The sequence below is a fragment of the Streptopelia decaocto genome (assembly GCF_964273445.1).
Source record: "Streptopelia decaocto genome assembly, chromosome: 4".
Lineage (NCBI taxonomy): Eukaryota > Metazoa > Chordata > Aves > Columbiformes > Columbidae > Streptopelia > Streptopelia decaocto.
In genome coordinates this window covers 9,963,221-9,985,570 of record NC_138658.1, presented here as the reverse complement: position 1 = coordinate 9,985,570, position 22,350 = coordinate 9,963,221, and the positions used below count along the sequence as shown (strand labels likewise).

General features: G+C 41.1%; 1 protein-coding gene across 1 annotated transcript in view; it reads left to right on the top strand.

Moving 5' to 3' along the window:
• The window catches only part of LOC309439181 (bifunctional heparan sulfate N-deacetylase/N-sulfotransferase 4), an 87,183-nt gene extending 65,202 nt beyond the window's left edge, over positions 1–21,981 (top strand). The window contains exons 6-13 of the mRNA XM_082051375.1: positions 6,822–7,004; positions 8,733–8,829; positions 10,507–10,630; positions 11,563–11,737; positions 13,554–13,724; positions 15,903–16,012; positions 21,449–21,551; positions 21,856–21,981. Of these exons, the coding sequence (XP_081907501.1) occupies positions 6,822–7,004; positions 8,733–8,829; positions 10,507–10,630; positions 11,563–11,737; positions 13,554–13,724; positions 15,903–16,012; positions 21,449–21,551; positions 21,856–21,975 (1,083 nt within the window). The 3' untranslated portion in view covers positions 21,976–21,981. The remainder of the gene's footprint in view (positions 1–6,821; positions 7,005–8,732; positions 8,830–10,506; positions 10,631–11,562; positions 11,738–13,553; positions 13,725–15,902; positions 16,013–21,448; positions 21,552–21,855) is intronic.
• Positions 21,982–22,350: the final 369 nt, after the last annotated feature.

The following is a 22,350-nucleotide window of genomic DNA, read 5'->3' as shown; positions in this document are numbered from 1 at the left end:
GTTTCTAGGTACTTCAAGCAGATCTAACATGGTTTATATTCCAATAATTTTGAAACAAGTCCTTCATTTTTCCCTACTAGCTAATCTAGATTTAATTTTACATATATAAACACAAACATGCATATACAAACATTACATGCAGAGAAAATGCCTCTATAATACTGGATATAATCAATTTTAAAAACTCCTGAAAACAAGAACCAGAGAATAAAATGGTGCAATGCTCTGTCATTAGTTTTTATACAATCTCATATCATAGGTGTGAAAAGTATGGACTCTTCATTTCAGTGCAGTTTCAGTGGAGATTCAAAACAATGTCTACCCACATTACCACCCCCACCCCAGCTTCTTATCTGTGTTTCTTCAACATATCTGCAAGCACTTCACATTACCACCCAGGCATGTCCAGGCAAGGGGCTGCCTGGGGAAAGCCTGACCCTGCTAGACATCCCTGGGGAGGCAGCAGGAGATGTTGCCCCTCAGAGTTGCCCCACCAGCCCATTTGGCTCTGGGGTGGGATGGCAGGCATCACCTGCCCCTGCCACCAACTCCTGTGTTGGGTCAATGCCACAATGAGCAGCTCTCTTGCAAAATCCAGCTCTGCATTAGGCTGTGCCTGAAGCCCTTTCACTCTCCTCCCAAACAGGCAGCCAAACTACTCCCCCAGAAGCTTGCACCCACCTTAATTACCCTCTGCTTGGGGTGTATTGCCTTTTTGATTAATCAGGCCTGTGCTCCAAGAAAAATGGGTGGTCATCCCATCCTGCTTCGAAACCAAACAGGAGTTGCTGGTTCCCTGGCCCTGCTGCTCCAGGAGTCACTGCTGGCTTCCCCAGAGCCTTTTCCATGCTCAGATGTCTTAGGTCAGATCAGTTTAGGTTGGTTAATGATTCACTAACCAAGTATTATGATTTGGAAACAGAGGAGCTGGTAAATAGCCAGATGCAGGGTGCAGCTTTCTGTTGGATTCTATCAGGTGGAAGAAGTTTGAAATACCTTTTTTTTCCTCCCTCCTCTGCCCACCCAGCCTAATGGAAATAAAACAATTTACCAATCAGAATGGTGCATTACTACACAGGCAGTCTGAGAAATTTGGGCCTACTGTTCTCCTCTCACCTCTCTCTTTTAAAAAGAGCAAAATTGCAGACCCTTGTGGACATTTCTGAAATGTTAATACAGAGCCGGCAACAGAAACCAGCAGAAAAAAAGCCCATTACAATAGTAAAATCAGAATTTCCACAGTCTGTGGGCCACACCTGTCAGTTATTTCCCATTTAATACAGACAGAAATAAGATGCTCCTGGGAGCACTGCAAGGGCAGACCAGCCCAGCAGCAGCTGCTGTGGCCAACGCTGCACCACACACCACGTGCCAGCTCCATTCTGGTCTTGCACAGATTTGAACAGTTGCAGCACTGAGCAACAAAAAGCAGGATTAAAATATGCACATTTTACACATAAACACATTGACATTAAAAATACGTAGGGCGGGTCATGCCAATCACTTTGGCCCTTAAAACTCCTACCCATTGCTGTCAGTGCAGGCAATGCATGTTAATTCATCTCTCCATCAATGGAGGATAGGCTTAAGAAAGGAAATCCCATTGACTTTAACAAACAGCTGAGACAGCTTTTTTCTTAGACGTAAAAGACCTCTCTTTATACAAAGAGCTCTGCCCCTTCAAGCTTAGGCTGATGGCAGTTCTTCCAAACAGAGACAGCTCTCATCTTTCTGTCAAAAAGTTATGAAGGTGGATAAGAGGTTATCATTCATCAGCCTAATGATTAACTCTTCACAAATCACACCATCCCTCTGTATCACAGTTTTGTCACCAACAAAATACATATCTCAGAACTCCCTTTTTTGTGCAAATCTTTGACAGCCATAGCTAAAAAGCCATAGATGTTCCTTATCTGCTTACAATAACTAAAAAGCCATAGCTGCTCCTTATCTACTTACAATAAAACAGGGATTTAAAAGAATGATAAAAAAAATAGTGCTTTGTAACAAAAGGGCCCTGGCTACAAAAAAGGCAAAGTGATTTTGAGAAATACATGATGAATATATTGAATAATACAGGCCCCAGTACTGACCCCTGAGGCACTCCACTAGATACAGGCCTGCAACTAGACTCTGCCCTATTGACCACAACTCTCTGGTTTCTTCCCTTCAGCCAGTTCACAGTCCACAGGAAAGCATTCTGTGATTTTACATGGTATGAGGAAGCAGCAGCAACTGAGATCTGGAACACTGAGTAGATAGCAGAAAGAGAGAAGAAAGCATAAAGGAAGTTTTCCTAGCTACACCTTCAGCATCCTTTTCCCTTCACACCTCTCAAAATATGAGTCATCAGTGATGGGAACAGAAGGAGAAGTGAATTGCCAAAGTTAATAAGATGCTGCCTCAGTACAAACTACATCATCGTTTGAACACTGCTGTCCTGCAAAGTGCCTGTGTGCTGCCACCTCTGTGGGAACATGACCAGCACCAAAGTTATACTCAACTGACCTCATTTCACATATTGTGTTGGCTATAGATTGTACAGTGACAGCAAGGGATTTTGCTCAGTGCCTCCCTGCACATTTGTTTAACCCACACAGCTCATGCTAGTTTAACCTTAAGAGTAACGCACTGCAAACAGAGCCCTTTCCCCAGCCTCAGGAATCTGAAACAATTTATTGCCTTTGTACTGCACCATTTCACAGAGCAGTATCCTGCCTCCCTCCTAAAAGTGTAATCCCTACCTTAATGAAGTGCTGCCTGCTGGTTACTGTCAGTCTGTGTGCTGTTGATTGCCTTGTTTCCATGCTTTCTATGACAAAAAGTAGTCTCTTTTATTCACCAATTTTAGTTGAAGCACTGCAGGAGGGAATAGTCCTTGGTTTTTACTCCTGCCCTTGAGGCTGATTCTGAAGCCTTTCTGTGTCCACCAAAAAAACACAGCAAAGTGGTGCAACAGTGCTATCACAGCATCAACCTTGATGCTCCCAGTAGCATTATGCTAGCTCAGCACATTTCTAGACTACTGCATTTTCTGTGTATTGATGCAACAGCATTAAAAGGCACTTTTGTGTCCATCCATGCCATAAACATGAACACTTAATATCCATTGCCTTTTCTCTCAACTGATTTGGAGATAGACAGCAAAGAATTACATATGGTTTTACCCCATGTTCAATGCATCATATTGTTGGGTTTTTTCATGTCAGATAAGATCAATGGAGCAAAAAAAAAAGTCAGGAGAGATACCTAAGATCTTTTGACTGCATAAAGAATGATCAATTGGAGCTTTGGGATTGGGCAGCAGTATAATGAAACTCTTAAAATAAGCTAATATCCATCTCCTATAAGCACATTTTAACATTAAAAAAAAAAAATCTTGTCCATATTCAAGTTTAAAAACCCCCAAAATAAAAAGTAGATGTACTTACATACTTTATTTGTTACAATAATATTAAATGTCATTGGCAGACCCTTTAGCACTTATAAAATAAACCCACAACTCAGAGACAAGATTATATTCTCTATCAACATTTCCTATAAGTGTTTCCCTTTTCATTATTTTAAAATAGGTTGGCGAAAGCACTTGTCACATTTTTAGGACCTGAACTCTAAATTAGAAAGGGTATGTTTACATTGGGATTTTTTTGATGGGTGAGGGAGAAAGTTAGTAGACTGGAAACCCAAAAAAGATTGATTACCTTGCTTATAATTTTCTGTAGTACTACATATGGACATGCACAAAGTTCAGGGCAATTTTAATGTTCACTCCACTTATGTCAAGCACTTTCAGCCATAAAATGCATAGGCACTGAAATCCAAAAAGTATGGCTGACAGGAAAAAAAAAAAAAAAAACACAAAACTTAATTGTATAGTTGCCAATCTTTGCTCAACAGAGACCTAGAACCAAATAAAAGTGAGTAATAAATTACCTTTTGTGCAATGAAGAGGGCCAAGCACAAACACACTGCAGATGGGCCATAAGGGACATTTTCTCCTTAGCTACATCCATCTTCAACTTATAGAAGTACTAAAAGCCTTGTAAATAATTTAACAAACTAATGGACATGTTTTTAAACATTATGAGCTGATGCTTAAAGAAGCACCACATTGGCAGAGCAAGATGGTGAAAGTGGAAAGATTGCAGCTTTGTATTCTGTGGTTATTTTGAAAGGCAGATCAGCACAATGCACTACAGGCATAGTATTTTTACCAGCAGCTCTTTCTTCTGCTAGAGCTCAAGCCTGGGACCACAAAGAAGCAACATACTGAAGGGTAAACTTAATCTTTAGGTGGTCATAGCAGTTTGTTTTGGAAAGGTCTTCACAGTCAGCAGGACAGAGCCAGGTGGGTTGGTGGTAATAACCTTCCTGAGAGATAACTGGGCATTTTGCAACTGTTTTAGGTGTGAAGGTCCTGAGCTTTGAGGCTCAGGTCTTCCCACCAGTTCAGCTGCTCTGGGGGCTTGGTTGCCACCCAGCTGAGACACAGGTTTCCAGGGCTCTAACTCAGGGACTAGGGTGCCACTACCCCACCTCCCTTGTTTCCCAGCCATAGCCTCCCCCCTGGCAAGGACAGCATCCATCCTGATATCTATAGCATGTCTAATTTATGTTTCAGGCCTCAAAAGAGGCTAAACATTGTCCCCTGCACCTGGGATGTGCAAGGCATCACCCAAACTACACCCAGATCCCTCAAGACATGGGGCAGGGCAAGGGGTGGGGGGGAAGTTCACTGACCTGAGCACACCCCTGGAGCACTGGATCTGCTGCTGTATCTCTCAAAGGGAGAAGGTGTCTGTGCTGGTGCCTCCTGCAGCCCCCTTCATGCTGCCTGTACATCACTTTATAAGCTCACACACAGTACCATCAGTCCCCAGCTGTGCTGTCAGTTCCCATTCTTAATCATCCAAAAAGAGACTCACCTGGCCATAGGTATCTATCTGTAAAACAAGCAACTTATCTGTGAATCAGGTGTCCTCATCACTGATGACTAATCTCTTTACAGTCAGGTGCTTTGGATCCCAAAATATGCATTGCCTATATCCCCATCCCTGCCTGCAGACCTGCATCTCGGCTAGGTAACGCAGGTGACCTAAGTGGCTTAGCAGACTAGCTATTGCTCATGTTGGTCTTCAGGTGCCAACCTCTCTCAAGGCTTCACAAACCAGCTGCCTAAACAAAATATGGCACAGGAAGGCTAGAAGATGGAGTGCTGAGCCTATGTCCCTTTTCTGAGACCAGTCCAACCTGAAGGCAGATGGACCTGTGGTCTCACAGAGTGCACATGATCTCACTGTGTAAAGAGAAGGACATAAAACACTGTCAGCACAGTGAGAATCTGATCTTCCATGTGTTAATGCCTGCTGTTCAGTGTGGTTTCCTCTCATCACCAAGGGCCTGGCTCGGGCCACATTTTGCTCTCGGGCTCAGTTGTTCGGTGTGACATGAGGGGACACTTCCATAAAGGCCATCCATACATCATTCCTATATGGAGATATTTTAAACCTCATGTGAAGGAGGACTTCACATGCAAGGTCACTGAAGATACTGTCTTTGTGTGGATTCTTCATCTCCTCTGTGAAAACCACAGCTGTGGTAGACGCACAAGACTTTGGGAAAGCGAAACTCCTCTGGACTATGGACACACTATTCTAACCAAGAAAAATCACTGACTTCACAAAGCCTATGCTTTTTTTTGACTGTTCAGACATTTCCTACATTAAGGCAGGACAGCAAACTGCTAAACTTCCCACCAGCATATTTTGGAGTTTGCTGCAGCCAGCGTTATACCTTTAAATTTTTACTACACGTCAAGGCCTCCATGACACGTGATATCATTATTAAGAAGTGCACTGCTTGACATGCTGTTCTGTTTAATTGCGGTGGTCACATTAGTTAATTTGTACTTTTTGCAACCTGCTGCATATTGTTGATTGTCAACTTCAAAGCTGGTAGTGGAAAAGAAGACAAATATGCACAATTTAGTTACCACAAGGATGTTATTTCATTATAACAGTGCAATTAAATTCCAGTGTCATTGCACATCCTATCTGAGGCCAATGTCCTGAGTAAAATAGTCAAGTAACAACACTCAGTTTGATAGTATCTTCATAAAACTAAATAACGACAATCTACAGATAAACCAGGCCTTTGCAGCCATGAAACCGAGTTTGATCACCTCATATAAAGAAAATACAGGGAAATGTATTCTTCACATTATTCTTACAAATTCTCTTTATCCTTCTGAAAGAAATTATGAGATATACAAATCAGTGGCCATGTAAAGGATAACCATAGTAAGGCTGATAAAAAGGCAGAAGTTATATTTGCTTTAAGGAGAAATCAATGACAGTGATATTTAGCTGAGATATCATCATTCGCAAAGGCTTAAAAATTTTATGTTTCAGAACTTGTTTACCTACTAACAGGCATACCATTTCAAATAAAAAAGACAACCCCGCATTCAGAGGAAATAGCATATTAGTCAGATTTTCAAGTTAAAATCAGAAAATAAGAAAAAAAGACCTCTGAACGAATGTCTTAAATGCTGGCCTGTGGGGAGCCCACAAGTGAATATAACACTTCAAATAAGAAGGAGGATTTTAAAGAAATGGCACATACAAGACAAGTTTGGAGATTTGACTCTCACAGAGAGCCTAGTAAGTGTGACTAGATTAACATTTTAATTTTCTTCTTTTGTGTTTGAGTAGGGAAAAGATGGTTTGGCAAATCTCCCAGGAGCCCCTGTGCCTGGCCTTCCAGCCAGATGCCACCATCTCCTGATGTCCCATGACTGAAAGGTTTCTCTTGTCTCTTAGATCAGCATCTTCATGACCCATTTGTCTAATTATGGGAATGACCGCCTGGGGTTGTACACCTTTGCAAACCTGGCCAGCTTTGTTAAGAGCTCGACTAACCTGAACCTGCAGACGCTGCCCCCAGTTCAGCTGGCTCATAAGTACTTTGAGCTCTTCCCGGAGCAGACGGACCCTCTTTGGCAGGTAATGTCACAACCTCTTCCTCCTCCAATTACAATCCACTTGCTGAAATAAAGATATTTCCCTGATAAATAAATAGATTAATTAAAATGCACTTCACATTCAGGTGTTATTTCTTCCTGCATGCCTTTTTAGATTATCTAAATTTCACTGATAGACCACTCATTTTGACTAGAAATGCTCTTTCTTCCACTCACCCACGATCAGGCATGGTAAAAGCACCTAACTGCCATTTATGTGAGAGAAAGCTTTCCTCCCTGCCCCTCCTGTCTGTAGTATTGTTGATGCATCATGTTAACCAACAGTGTTGCATTAACTAAACCTGTTGCACTACTGGGGAGATGGATGTAGAAGGCAGGTAGCGAGAGCTATCTAAAGGCAAAAAATGAAGCTTCGTTGTGCCCATTACAGGAGAAATCACTAATATTGAATCACTGCAGCATCCGAGCTTCCTTCAGTGAAACAGCAAGGAAAAGTGAGGGTGGGAGGGGTCAGAGCAGCAAACACAGATAGCAGAACAGGCAGTTATGTTAAGAATGGAAAAGGGTTTCTGCACAGATTGACTATTTTCTAGCTCTGTTTCAAATGCACAATAGTGCTGTTTATAATCTCACCACTGTAATTTCCTCATCATTGTTACACATATCTGGCACTTCTCTTACTCAGAATATGATGTGCCACACTGTGCTTTTAGCTATGCAGGCATAAATCCAGACACCATGGAGATCTGTGCAGTTATTTTAGGGCTAGGCTGCTAAAAAGGAGCAGAAAATTTCCCTATTATTTTTGGCCCAGATGCAAAAGAAGTACAAATCTAGAATATTTCCACTGAGTTTAGCAAAGCTGCAGTGATTCACATCAGTTAATGATTCCCTCCATTATATTTTGTTAACTTTATTCACTAGCAAACTGTATCTTCTATTACCAGCCAATACTATGCAAAAGCAGTATCTGTATGATAACTGCTTTAAAGAACAGCCATTCCTAACCTTTTCTGTGGAGTTTTCTGTTCACACATTTTTATTCTGCATTCATAGCTAGTAAAAAGATAAGGAGATGAATAATATCCCACATTTCTATTTTGTCCTTCTTATGTAAATTAAAATTGGCACTAAGTCCTATGCATCTGAAACCATTTTGTCCCCTAAGAAAGTAATACCTTGAAGCTATTCAAACAGAGGTTTCAATTTTAACTTCAATTGAAAACTTGATTAAATCGATATTTGAATCTTTTTTTCTTCTTTTTCTTTTTTTTTTCTAATGACTGAACTTAAACCTCAGTCATGTAAAACCATTATAAACACATTGAATTTTAGTCAAAGGGACCACATATGTACATACCTACATCCTATGGACTCTGAATTTATGAAGTGAGCCTAAGAGAGGAAAGGAAATGCAGTAGCCTCACAGGGTGTAGATTTTGACACCGTTCTCTCCAGGATTTACATGACTGTGAAGTGTTCCTGACTTCACTAGGACCCCCCTAAGGATTGGTCCTGAAGAATACCCAGGAGTTTGGTCTCTGTGTACCTGAATGCTCAACCAAAGGGCTTCCATGAGTCCACACCGGAGTGCTCAGCATGTGTCACAAGCAAACTCTTATGAGGAAATGTGGGATTTTACAGCTTAGTGTAAGGCTCTGGTGTCAGTGAATAGCATTTAGATCCTGCAGAGACTCCTGTGCATTTAGGGTATCCCCAGGGTAATACAACTGCCCTTTTCCTTCTTCAGAATCCATGTGATGATAAACGACACAGGGATATTTGGTCCAGAGACAAAACTTGTGACCACCTACCAAAATTTCTCGTGATAGGACCCCAGAAGACAGGTAAGAAGTAATAAATTTGTAACCAAAGCTAGCCCCCCAGATTGTATCTCTGTGTGTGTCCTGTAGCCAACTCCCTGCTATAGGGACCGTGCATTCCCCATCCCTAAGGGATTAGGGCAGTAACTCCTTCACTGCCAACAGAAAGGGACAACTGTATGTATAGTAAAATTGCATTCTCTTTCCTCTACCAGACACAGCTACCACAAGTCTTCCAACAGAAAAGCACAAAAATTTCACAGCAATCTCTGTTCTAATGGATATTATTACTCTTTCCTGATGTGGCATTTGTTTGAACAGGGAAGGTTCAAGTACAATGTATTTATTACGTTCAGTTACAATTTTCTTATTAAAAACTTAATAACAGATGCTTTCTAATATATGAGGATCTATTATTTTAGGGATAGCTTTGGTTGGTTTCTTTTGGGGAGGAAGAGTCAGCTCAGGACCATAGAGATCAGCCGCCCTTGCAGTGAGAGCCCAGCATTTCTGCTGCCGTTCCAGGCTTCACTTTGAGAATAGGATGAAATTCCCCTCAGTTCACCTGTTTGCAGGAGATGAAAAGGACTGTGCAGCCATCAGGTCTTCATACTGGTGCGTGACAGCTGTATACATCTAATTTCACTATAGAATTTAGTCCATCAGTAATAAGATGCACCAGAAAGTCATGTAAACATTCACCACAAAAAAAACCCACAAGCTGTCAGAGTGTCCTATGTTAAGTTTGTTATTAAGTTCTTTGACAAATTATTTCAACATCTTTTGAGACCCTAATTGACAATAAACATAGTTACCAACTTGCAGGTCTCTGAGGGTCTCAGGGCATTATTTAAATTAAGCCACGTATTCTCGTTCCCAAGATAGCTATTACTGTTGTGGATATATTAGAGAAAGTGGATCTGAGGCAGAGAAACAAATGACTAATCCAAGATTATATAGAAATTGTGTGACAGTGACAAAGAGATGGCAGGTCTTGTTTCAGAGTTCAATGCAAGTTTGCGTAGCATAAAATCATTGAAAAACAATTTCAAAGACACATTCTCCAAAATTTCATTTACCATCATGTATCATTTCCAGTTGTTTTTGTCAAACAACAAAAGTATTGTTACTGGGATTTTAAAGCATACTTACTACAAACAGGTTTGTTGGCATTGAAATAGAACAGCATCACTTGAAAGAGTTCTTATTCCTCAATAGCAGACCCCCATGAAAAATACACAGAGGACAAAAGTGTGGTTCTGAGAGGGAAAAAAAAAAAAAGGTGGAAAAAATAAAAACATAATCCTATGATTAGTGCTTTTTAGTGCTTTTGAGAAGTTTTGTGCAACACAAATACTTGAAAAACAAATGTGTTCAGGCCAAATTCCATCACTGGTTAAATAGACCATCAAGCAAGCAATGCCATCAACAGCCATCTCATGCTTGGGTCAGAGGGCAGAATTTAGAGTCTGGAAATAGGAAAAGCGTAATGAGCACAGAATTCTGCACATATTCCCTGCTCCCTCTGAAAGTCCCTTGTGCTTACATATGCTTTTCATGAATAGGCAATTTTCTTATAAACAGTAATCTTTCTAATTTTCCTGTGTATCTCAGTGTGTATTGATTTAAAACACTTTCTTAAATGAATAAAGTTTAAGATTTTTTTCTGTTTCCTAATGGCATCACTTTTTGTTGTTGTAGGAACAACAGCACTTTATTTATTTCTTCTGATGCATCCTTCCATTATCAGCAATCTCCCTAGTCCAAAAACTTTTGAAGAAGTTCAGTTCTTCAATGGAAACAACTATCACAAGGGAATTGACTGGTAAGAAGAATAACAAAACAGAAGTGTTCATTATTAATACATGGTAAATCTCAATGAAACAATTACAGAAGCACGTATGACATCTACATAATTACTGGATGAATTTGTTATGCTTGGCATTATCAGACAGAGAAACTAATTTGTAATGATGGGACATTTAATCAAGTCCTTAATTTTGTTTAGATATTACAGTAGCAAATTTCTTCTGGTTTTCACCAATGAATACAATAACCAGCTCAGTTAAGATGTCTGTCTTCATGTTGAATAGCACCCCTGTCTTTTCATGACTGTATCTGTACTGAATTATATCCTTCTTCTTCAAAAGTGGCTTTTCATAAAGTAAGATTTGTTTCTTCATGAGAAAAATAACCCACTGTAAAGAATTTCACCTGGTACTCCTATCACAATTTTAAATATTGTTTTTATTATTTTTACTTCAAGAAAAACATTTTTGAATTTAACTTTCTATTTTACTTATTCTTACTTGTCTTACAGACAATTTTAAATGGAAAAGTCCATTCTGAAAACACCTAAAAGAAAAGATTTGTCACTTCCAAAATGAAATATTTCCACAATGTTAAAATTAAATGGTTGACATTTTGAAGCTTTTCCCATTTTTTCTGCAGCAAAAACTAAAGTCACTTCAAACTGGTGAAAGATATCCCTTTGACACTGAATTTATTAGCAAAAATCCCATTTGTCAAAGGGAAACCTAACTAACTGTCTTCATGGAGGCTTTAGCTATCACCAGTACCATGTAAGAGCCAAGATACGTTCTCCCTACTCCAGTTCTCAAGTGAGCTGAGAAATTCAATTTTGCTTCTTGAGAATTATGTTTGAAAATTCATCTTTTCACCTACCATAAAATGGGAAGAACAGGGTCATGACTTTTTGGGATACTGCTAATTCTAACTAGTTTCTACACATCTCAGGTACATGGATTTCTTCCCCACTCCTTCCAACGTCACCACTGACCTCCTCTTTGAGAAAAGTGCCAACTATTTCCATTCTGAGGAAGCCCCTAAACGAGCTGCTTCTCTCATCCCCAAGGCCAAGATCATCACCATCCTCATCGACCCATCCGATCGAGCATACTCCTGGTATCAGGTACAGACCATGCCTTCAAGAAACAGATAGTCAAATCAATGGCAGGGGATGATAGCCAACATCAGTGGGAATTTGTGTCCTTGAGCAAGAACGGGATTCATTGCAAAGCATTTGCACTGTGTAGAAGTGGAAGGATGCTGAATGCCAACTTCTGCAGTTGGCACCTATGACACCAGTGTCATAAATGATGAAACTTCTCAGTGCAGAGCTGCCACCAGCTGTAAACAAACAGTTTAATCTCAATTACAGCTGACACTGCATAGAGGAAAAGCTGTGTTCCTCGCCCGGAGAGATACACAGGGGTAAATGAACATGGCTTGGCTAGAAAATCAGAGCTCTTGATGCTGAGAATCTGGTACCTCATCCTGTCCTCCAGCTTGTAAATTGGGCAGTATGCCACGATGTGCAATGTATGCAGTGTCTTTTAAAGTTTCATAGAATCACAGAATAGTTTGGGTTGGAAGGGATCTTCAAAGGTCATTTATCCAACCCCCCTGCAATGAGCCGGGACATGTTCAACTAGATCAGGTTGCTCAGAACCCCATCCAACCTGGCCTTGAATGTTTCCAGGGATGGGGCATCTACCACCTATCTGGGAAACTTGTTGGTGTATTTTACCACCCTCATTGTAAAAATTCTTTTCCTCATGTCTAGCCTGAACCTCTCCCCTTTTCATCTAAAACCATCACCCCTTGTCCTTTCGTAACAGGCCCTGTTAAATGTCTCTCCCCATCTTTCTTATAGGCCCCTTCTAAGTATTGAAAGGCCACAATAAGGTCTCCCCAGAGCCTTCTCTTTTCCAGGCTGAACAACCTCAACTCTCTCAGCCTGTCCTCATAGAAGAGGTATTCCATCTCATTTCCAAGGAGTTAAAAAGAGCTGTACCTGGAGAGTATTTTCTTTTTCCCTCACTGGAAATGAAAGAAAGCCTGTTGGTTTTCCTAGGAAACTCTAGGATGCTCTTTCCTGCCTTTTACTGAGCCCACACCTTCCCATAACAAAGTCTGCAGTGGGTTTTTAAAGAGACATTTAAGCATGCATGCAAAATATGGTGTAGTCATGTAGGTAAAAAACATACTAAGAACCATGTTCAAAGAGACACAAATAAATATTGTTGTAATACGCATGTCTGATACGGTTACTACGGGTTCTGCAAGGAATAAAACGTGGCCTGGGAATGCCATCTGCACCCTTGTTAGTACCTCATTTGCACTTTTACAAATGCCAGTGTAAGTGCAGTAAAAAAATTGTGTCTACTTTGACAGCATTTGGCTCCTCAGTTGTCTGTCCTCAGGAGGACCCTTGTCTGAATGGTGGCTCCATCCTGCTTTCAGGCCTCCCTCACTCTTATCTAGCAGAAGTGTCACCCATGGGGAGCTGAGGGGCTGCTGTGGGCTGCAGCTGGGCTGGCACTGCCAGTTGACGTGTGCCAGGAGAACAGCTGGTGTGGTGCAGGAAGGAAATTACGGCTTCACGGCAGAGAGGACAATATGTATTAAAACTAGATGTGATTGTCTAACCTGATACAGGTAAGGTGCCCACGCATCTCCAGCGCATGGCTCCAGCGTGAAGCACGCAGAGGTGTAGAGCTGGATAAGCCCCTGCCCTTCAGCTCTCAGCAGGTTGGAGGGTCTGGACTAAGCACCTCAAGAAAGGAATTACAGGGCATATTTGGAAGGAGGCATTTAGGACGCACATTTTTGCTCTTCATGGGATTTAGAAGTACCAGAGCAATTTGCTTCTTCCTTTTTTTTCTCTTTGATTATGGCGTAATCTTCAGCGTTCTTGTGACATGTGTCTACATATCTTCCACTAGCATCAGCGATCCCATGAGGACCCCGCAGCCCTGAAATTCAATTTTTATGAAGTCATTACATCAGACCATTGGGCACCCTCAGAGATAAGGACTCTCCAGAAGAGATGCCTGACACCAGGATGGTATGCTGTCCACATCGAAAGATGGTTAACTCACTACCCTGCTTCACAGGTAATTTCCAAACTGTTTTATCACCAAGCTTATCGATTCTCAAAAAGTCTCAAAATCAGTATGGCCTTAGCATTAGGGGTGACGGGAAATGCAGATTTGGCAAGATTTGGGATATTTGGGAGAAGTGTGTTGATTTTATTGTCTTCTGATGGAAATCGTGCAACAGAAAAATGCTACAAACTCTGCCCACATGGGCTTGATGGGGGGCTTTGGGGTTTCCTTGCAGAATCGACCCAGGTTGTCAAGGCTTCAGGGCCCCAAGAAACAAGCAGCTGCAGTGTAAGACACTGTAGGAAGGTTTCACAAATCCATTTAGAAAAGGCCAAGGCTTTTTCTAAAAAGAAATTTTATTCTGCTTCCCACTCACTCCTTTTCATAGGAGATTTCACATTTGTTTGATCCTGATATGGAATTAGCCTCTCTCAGTGTTAGAGCAGAAATTCTTCATTTTGCCCAGTCTTCCTTCAGATATTTTGTTGAGTTGCCTTTTATAATCTTTCCTCTTTCCTGTGAAAATTTTACATCAACACATAGACCTAGAAAATATTCCCATTACTTAAAAAAAAGGTTTCTGGATATAAACCTAAAGCAAACATTTTAGTACTATGAAAAATATGCATGAGCACTCTTTACCTCTGGATATGCTCCATAGCTCAGTTCACATGTTTGCCTATTGTAAGAAAAAGTTGTTGAAGAGTATTTAATGAGCAAGCATAATGAACAAGCATCTCCAGAGATTGTTTTACATGGGACATGATTTTGCCAAAAGGATGTAGAACTGCATTTTGTCTATTTAGTCAAGGGCCATGGAAAACAAACAACAACAACAAAAAAAAGAAATATAAGCTTTGTCTTTTTGCAATCCTCAGTTTTCTTTTTATACAGTCTCAGCTGTGCTACAAAGAGGAGAAGCAGGTCAATCCCATTTCCAGTAGAAAGGAGAAAGCCTCAGTCATTTACTTACTTCTTTCATCTCTGGTCTTTCTTCTCTTTCTTAAATGGGAAGGGAGTCCTGCCCAAAGAAGTTGGTCTTGCAGCAAGAGCAGTCCCCAGGCAGCACTGCCCTAGGACCAAACAAGGCATGTTCTCCTCATCGGCCATCACACCCCAACTTACTCCTCTGAAGTAAAAGGGGCTGTTCTGGCAAATTTGAAGCATGCAAAGGCTGCTGAACATTCTGTACCCTGTTACCTGTGCTCCTTATCTGCCCTCACCCCATGCTGCTGCCTCCTCTCATGAAGATTATTCTCCTCCTGCCATAGCAAGGAGCAAATGTAGCCTTCTTATTAAACATGCAGGGGCACATTGACATATTTCTTGTAAAACCGGTAACCACTCATGTTTCGTAGTTATAGTGATTAATTTTACAAGATACACAACAAAATGCACTCATTCTTAATCAGGCGCACACAGAGAATGCACTCACGGTGCTTACTAATGGGCACTCAGTAATGTGCATTCAACTCAGCCTGTGCACTCAAAAACTTAATAATTCATAATAAGCCTTCACCATAAATATAAAACACATCCATCCAGAATAGTTATTAGTAATACTGTTTGGTACTCTGGTAGACTTTTGATACATTGTCTTAACATTTGCCTGTGGAAGTCAATGTACCTTTACATCACATCAATCTTTAATTAAAAACAAAACAAAAAATCCTTTGCTAACAATTTTGTAAGTGTATAAGGTTGATGCGCTGGTTGTAAGTCTCAAATAAATTGCCACAATATCACTTTTGAACATGCAATTGTATAATTTCTGAACATTTAATTCTAAGATATACATGAGCTTTTTGTTATTATTCTTATTCCATGCCTGGAATATTTTCTATTGATACATTGTAAACCTTTGCAAAAATTTTACATTCCTTCCTTATCTCTTTTTCTCAGAATTCTCTGAGACCAGGAAAAGAGAAACTTGTGAGATATGTCTCTTGCATTTGAACAATGTGCAGATAGAGAGTTACAAGGTGCCCATGTATACAAATTCAACATAATAAAGTACAAAACTAAATCTAAAAACCAATTCATCCATATGATTTATATTAACTCAGTACAAAGTCACAAGTTAATTTTAATCTATATTGTCACAAACAAGGTCACAAAAAGGAAATAGTGTTGTTCTTTCATAACCTCATTCCTGTTTTTAAATGGCTAGCATATTTACCTCTACAGTTGCTTATTATTGATGGACAGCAGCTAAGAAGTGACCCAGCTACTGTGATGGATGAAGTGCAGAAGTTTCTTGGAGTCTCTCCTCATTACAATTATTCTGAAGCTCTAACGTGAGTCTGTTCCTTTATTATCTGCCCTATAGAATTGCAGTGTACACCCCTTCCAAAAAACACATTCCAACAATGATGATTTTGAAAAATTTGTTTGCTGGGGTTTTTTTATGTTTAACACCCATCCATTTTTCCCTTAACTTGCATACATATAAGAGGTTACAGAATTTAATTGCACGGTTGCGTACATTTCCACATGTAAATTTAGTTTACACAACGTACAGAACAAATGACTGCTCAGTATTTTGTATTAGATATAGAACAAAGGCCCAGATGCATGTAAAAAACATCTGCTCTAGTTTGAGTGTTCAATTGGAGGTGCCCAAGACTCATTTTCTCAGGGGACCTGGTTTTGTTTTCATAGCTGTACAACTTTAAAATGTAGGTTCAGTTGATGTGAGCTGAGCGTGTAAGAGCTCAGCACACCTTTCCAAATCAGACTGTTGAACATTGTGACAGTCTCCAGAAGGTGAAGACCACCTAGTGTCAGGTGCAAAAATTCTGTCTTAAACATTTTTATCACATTCATGTAGGAGGCTAAGGACAGAGATTGGGTTAGATGCATTCAGTGTGATAGGATTCACCTGTCTGTGTGGCTTCTTTGCTTGTTTGCTTTTAATGTGGACAAAATATATTGTCCCCTAATCCCGTTTTCATAAACGATTGAGCCATTTTTGCTGGCGTTTTAGCTGGTAGTAGCCAGGCACATGGCATAGAAAAATTTCAGCTGTACACTTACAATTTAGTAAAATAACTAGATCCCCAACCTGGAAATGAAGGGCTCAAGTACAACACCTGTAGTGTGGGGGAAGCTCATAGTTGCCTGTGAAGCACAAACCCTTGAGCAGACTGACTGTTCATGCGCTGGCATGTTGCTGCCAAAACTGTAGGTGCTCTGCAGGAGCCCAAATCAAGGTCCCCTGAACTTAGTGAAAGTCCTTTGACTTCCTACATTCTTTGGTTCGGATCTAGCAAAAGCAGCTGCAATAAGCCCAGATCACATTTCCCACCACCACCCAGAGGATAAGGCTTTCCCTGAAAGGAAATTAATGGCCTGTGTGACACTCTCTCTTTGACATTTTTCCTTCCCCACAGGAAGGCAGAATCTCTGCGGGGGCAGGAAAGGGCTGAGTTTCTCTCTCCCCTCTTAGTCAAGCAGAAAATTGTAAGAAGCTTTTCCACATGTGAGGAGCATCATCTCATTAGAGGCAGAAGCTCTGTACTGGGAGAAGCCGGGGACATCCATGGGCTGAGCAGCCTGGTGCCGTGCTGGAGGTTCTCCCAAACCAGTGTGCAGGCATAGAGCACGAGCCCTGGCCACCGTGCAGCCTGCCCATGACTGCACAGGGGCTGGGATGTAGAAAAGCTTGTACCCCACCTTCCCTGCAGGCTGTTCATGGGGAAAATGAGACCATGGACTTCCCACCTACTCCATGCTGTCTCGTCTCAGCTCACAATTACTCTTTAATGTTTCCTTCCCTGGGAGGGTTATGGCTATACATATATATAACAGGTACAAAGTGAGAGATGATTGCTTGTTGTTCTTTGAGTCTTAAGCATGCTGCCTTGCCAAAATCTTTTTAGAGAGGAAAAATTTTGGATTTCAGAATGTAATTTTTTAAGTCATTGGTTTCTGAAGTGGATGAAATAAAGGAGGAGTTTGAATACACAGCTGAACTACTGTCATTTGAACAACTGCTGCTGCACATCTGCACTGCCTTCTGCTAGATTTTTAAAAATACACACCCACATACATATATCTTCCTCTCTGTAACTAAATTAAAGTCAGTGGAGCCACACACCAGGAAAAAATTTGGCCTCTCATATTTGTTTGGGCAGGAAAAAATTGATTGTAAACAGATCTATAAAATTATGCAATCACTGTTTAGAGGCATAAAGAATGCAAATGTACTGTGGAAGCACAAATTTCTGTACAGATTTAGGATGGAAAAGAAAAATGCATTAAACTATGTAGTGGCTTTGTGTTAGGACTGTCAAAGCAAAAAAAAAAAAAATGCATAGGATCACTCCTAGTCATTGCTGCCTAGTAACTGTATACCACACATTTTTAAAGTTGTCACAAAGCAGCCTAAGGACCCAGTCCTGCAAACAGTATTGAGCAACAAGTTCATCACCCTGAGTAATTACATGCATGTCTTATAGGAGAGCAAAATCAACCCAGGTGGAAGGAAGGCACTAATCAGAGCACCGGCCCCTTCCCACCCATGGAAAGAGAGCAGAGAGGCGACAGAAGCAGGGCTCAGGCACAATCAACTAAGGTTGCAAGGCTTTTACACATAATACCATCAATAGAAATACATTGAGATCCCCAGATAAACTGCTAGGAGAGGGAAACTCATCAGTGGTCTTCATGAAGTTCCCACTTAGGCATTGAAAGGATGTTTCCCACCTCTCACCCACCCATTCATTTCCACAGGGAGTGACTGAGGCCTTAATTTTTTTAAGTATCTGAACTTAATAAACAGAAAACTAGGACATGTGGAACTAAAGTTACAAAAGACCTTTCCTTTTAATCATGGGAGGTCCCTATCAAAGCTCTGCTGACTGTTAGTAAGATGTATTCCATGCCCAGCATCCTCAGATGACTCATGGTCCAGGATAGCATGGGCTGGTGGTCTCCTCCTTTCTGTGTTTTTCTCGACAGGCAGCAAAGGAGGGAGGCAGGACAGGGCCTGGGTTTGGCAAAGAGCAGCCAAAATGACACCTCCTCTGGCCCAGGTCCTCACACCATGCGCTACCCAAAGGGGCAGCTCCATGTCCAGCCTTTCAAGGAAGATCTTCCCCCAGCGGCACTGTTCAGCCCTTCCTATGAAGATCACCGAGCAGCCCGCAGCCAAGGGAAAATCAGCTTGCTGGAAATTGCTAAGCACCAGAGCCAAAGGAGCAGCAAAACTCTGAGCTTTTTGCATAAAGAAGTAAAGCTTGAAAAAGAGACTAGTCTGGGTCTGAAGACCAGGTCCTCACTGGCACCCACCCCACCCCTAGCATTGGGTACCCACTTCTCGATAGATGCGGTGGGCGTCCAGGTTCAGCCCTGCATCTCCCACAGGCTGACACTGCAACCCCCAGGAAGTGCCCTCCTCTCCTTACAGCTGGTTCCTGTCCACGCTGTGCGGCCGTGGCTGTATCACCAAATCTGCCGCTGTTGAGAAAGGAAGGGCAAGGGTGTTCCCTGCATTGGCCAAAGGGCAGAAACATAACTGCGTCTGGAGGAAAGGTTTCTGCTGACTGCTTTAAAAAGCTCACTTGTAACTTCAGCCTTAAGGCTATCACTATTTTTAAATAAATACTTCCATTGTGCCCAATTACATTATCAGGAGTCCTGAAAGTTTCCTAATACCTAAATGCAGTGGGTTGGATTCAGTCTGAGCTGTCTTACCCTCTTTTCCCCTATGCAAATTTGCACATTCTCTTAATAATTTTCAATATGCTCCTTCTGAGTGGAAATATTGTTTGAGAGATAGTTCTGCAGTTTTCCTTTTACCCAGCACACTATATTGCTTCTTCTCTTGGGAAATTACTGCAAGACAGCTAAAGTACTTCACTGTACAATTAGCAGATGGGAAAGGCCAAAGTAGAAATGAATCTATGATCAATATATCCATTTAATCAATGATTTATTTATTTTTAATTGATGCAGCTACTGAGATAATTTAGGAAACAAGGGTCAGGCCTGAAATATGAGGCTGGGCAAGAAAAACAGGTGAAAAGGGTTCACCCTTCGCCAGAAATTAGTTCACTTATGTGAACAGCAAATTGCGGGTGCACCTGTGTCATAAGGATAAACCCAGGGCAAAAGGTAGTCTGTAACTAATTAACTCTGTGTTCCAGCCAATTATACTTCATCCTTTTCAAACATCTGCTGAATAGCAGAAACGCGAACCTTTTCAATGTTTTATGCATGCTGCAATCCCATAGCAATAAATTCAAAATGCTGCATGTTGTTCATTCCTTAGTGAATACGTTTTAATGCCTTAATCTATAATTCCTATAACTTTGAATTTTAGACATCAAAATCAAATTGCATATTTCAGATAAGACTGCTAAGACAGTGTTTGTGCTATAATGCAGCCTTTGGAATGAAAATCATATTTAGATCTAATGATACAGAACAACCAGCTTCTCAGGTGCAAGTTAAATTATCAGTAACCAATCAGCAGTTCTTTCAGAAGACCTAAATATGGCTTATTTCACTCAAAAATCAACATAAAATATTTCAATAGTATATGTCTCATCTTTTCGTACATATGCAACAATCACACTTGTGTAGAAATAGACTTATCAATTGAGTCTGTGCCTCTTGAAGTCAACAAAAAGATCTGCTTGACCCTTTTAACCCCTCTCACCTTGACAGTACTGACCTGCAACAGCATCAGCTCCTACTGGTCAAAGCTGCAGAGCTTTCCGTGAGCACGGCTGATAATGTTCTTGCAAATATAGCACATAAAATTCCAGAAAAAGAGCTGATTAGTATTTTTTCAACAAAACTTTATTTGTTCAAGTGTCAATTGATCAAAACATTAGCAACCTGCAGGGATACACAGAACAGTTTGACATGAATGAAATCTCTGATCAAAACCAGACAACAAAACATGAGTCGCAGTCTGCAGCAGAGACACATAAGATCCTTGAGACCGAGGCTGAGGACCTTTACTGACATCCTATGGATTAACACTTGAAACTTGTACTCTATATGCTGGACTACTTAGGGCAACGAAGGTGATTAAGGGAGTGGAGCACCTCCCTTATGAAGAAAGGCTGAGGGAGCTGGGTCTCTTTAGTTTGGAGAAGACGAGACTGAGGGGTGACCTTATTAATGTTTATAAATATATAAAGGGTGAGTGCCACAAGGATAGATCCAGGCTCTTCTCGGTAGCAAACAATGATAGGACAAGGGGTAATGGGATCAAGCTGGAACACAAGAGGTTCCACTTAAATTTGAGAAAAAGCTTCTTCTCAGTGAGGGTGACAGACACTGGAACAGGCTGCCCAGGGAAGTTGTGGAGTCTCCTTCTCTGGAGACATTCAAAACCCGCCTGGACATGTTCCAGTGTGACCTCACTTAGGCGTTCCTGCTCCAGCAGGGGGATTGGACTGGATGATCTTTTGAGGTCCCTTCCAATCCCAAACATACTGTGATACTGTGATACTGTGACTAGTAGAATAAAAATTAGATAATGTAGGTAAAGTGAAACGTGAAAAACGTCTTGCCTTGAGGCACTCCCATGGCGAATTTTTGGAAAATATAAATACTTAGAGCTTGCACAACAGAGAAAAGCTTTTCCTCACTCTGTCCTCAGTATTTCAGTCATCTAAAGAGATGTATGCAGCAATCATCTTTGGCTTACACTCATGTTTTAGTATCCAAGAGATTCTTCTGTAGTTAGATATTCTAAAAAATAAAATCCTTTATAGGTTTGACCCTCAGAAAGGTTTTTGGTGCCAGTTACTGGAAGGAGGGAAAACAAAGTGCCTGGGAAAAAGCAAAGGTCGAAAATACCCACCAATGGACCAAGAGGTAAGTGTTTTCTGGAGATTTAACTTAACACTTTTAATAGGGACCCTGTGTTTGACTCCTAAAACAAACACACTCTTTTTTTATTATTATTATTATTATTTTCATGGGCTTTATATTTTTTAAAATCAGAAACTTTTAATGACCTTTGAGTGATGGGAGATTAATTGCCTCCTGTTAAGAGATTCTCTGTGTGAGTGGCGCATAGCTCTTGGGAGGTCACCGCTCTGCGGCACAGACACATGCTGAAAACTGGGATCATGTGGGTGTCCTTGTTTGACTGTTGTTTTCTTTTCACCCTCCTCAGTCTCGAGCGTTTCTGTCACGCTACTACAGAGACCACAACGTGGAGTTGTCCAAGCTGCTGCACAGGCTGGGGCAGCCCCTGCCCTCCTGGCTGAGACAGGAGCTGCAGAAGGTCAGGTAGCACGCAAGGGCAAGGGACCCAATAAGGACAATTTCCTTCACTGTCAAACCCCTTGCTTCTCCGACTCACTTGTGATCGTCAGTTGAGGACCTCATGAATAATGCTGTTTCTATTAAAAACAAACAAACAAAAAAAAGCAACCGACAACTGTTTGTATGCACGTGCTGACAGTGATTAGCATCGACCCCTTTTGTCAGCTTCCAGGAAATAATACGGAGCTACGTGGCATTACTCTTTATCCGGACTGGGATTCGTGCATAGCCTAATTCATCTGTTCACCAGGAAGCACCAGAAACTCTGTGTAGGACGGATTGACTTCGTTGTACATGACAAATTGCAGTCTGTCAGGACACAAGCAAAGGATGGGAGCATCTC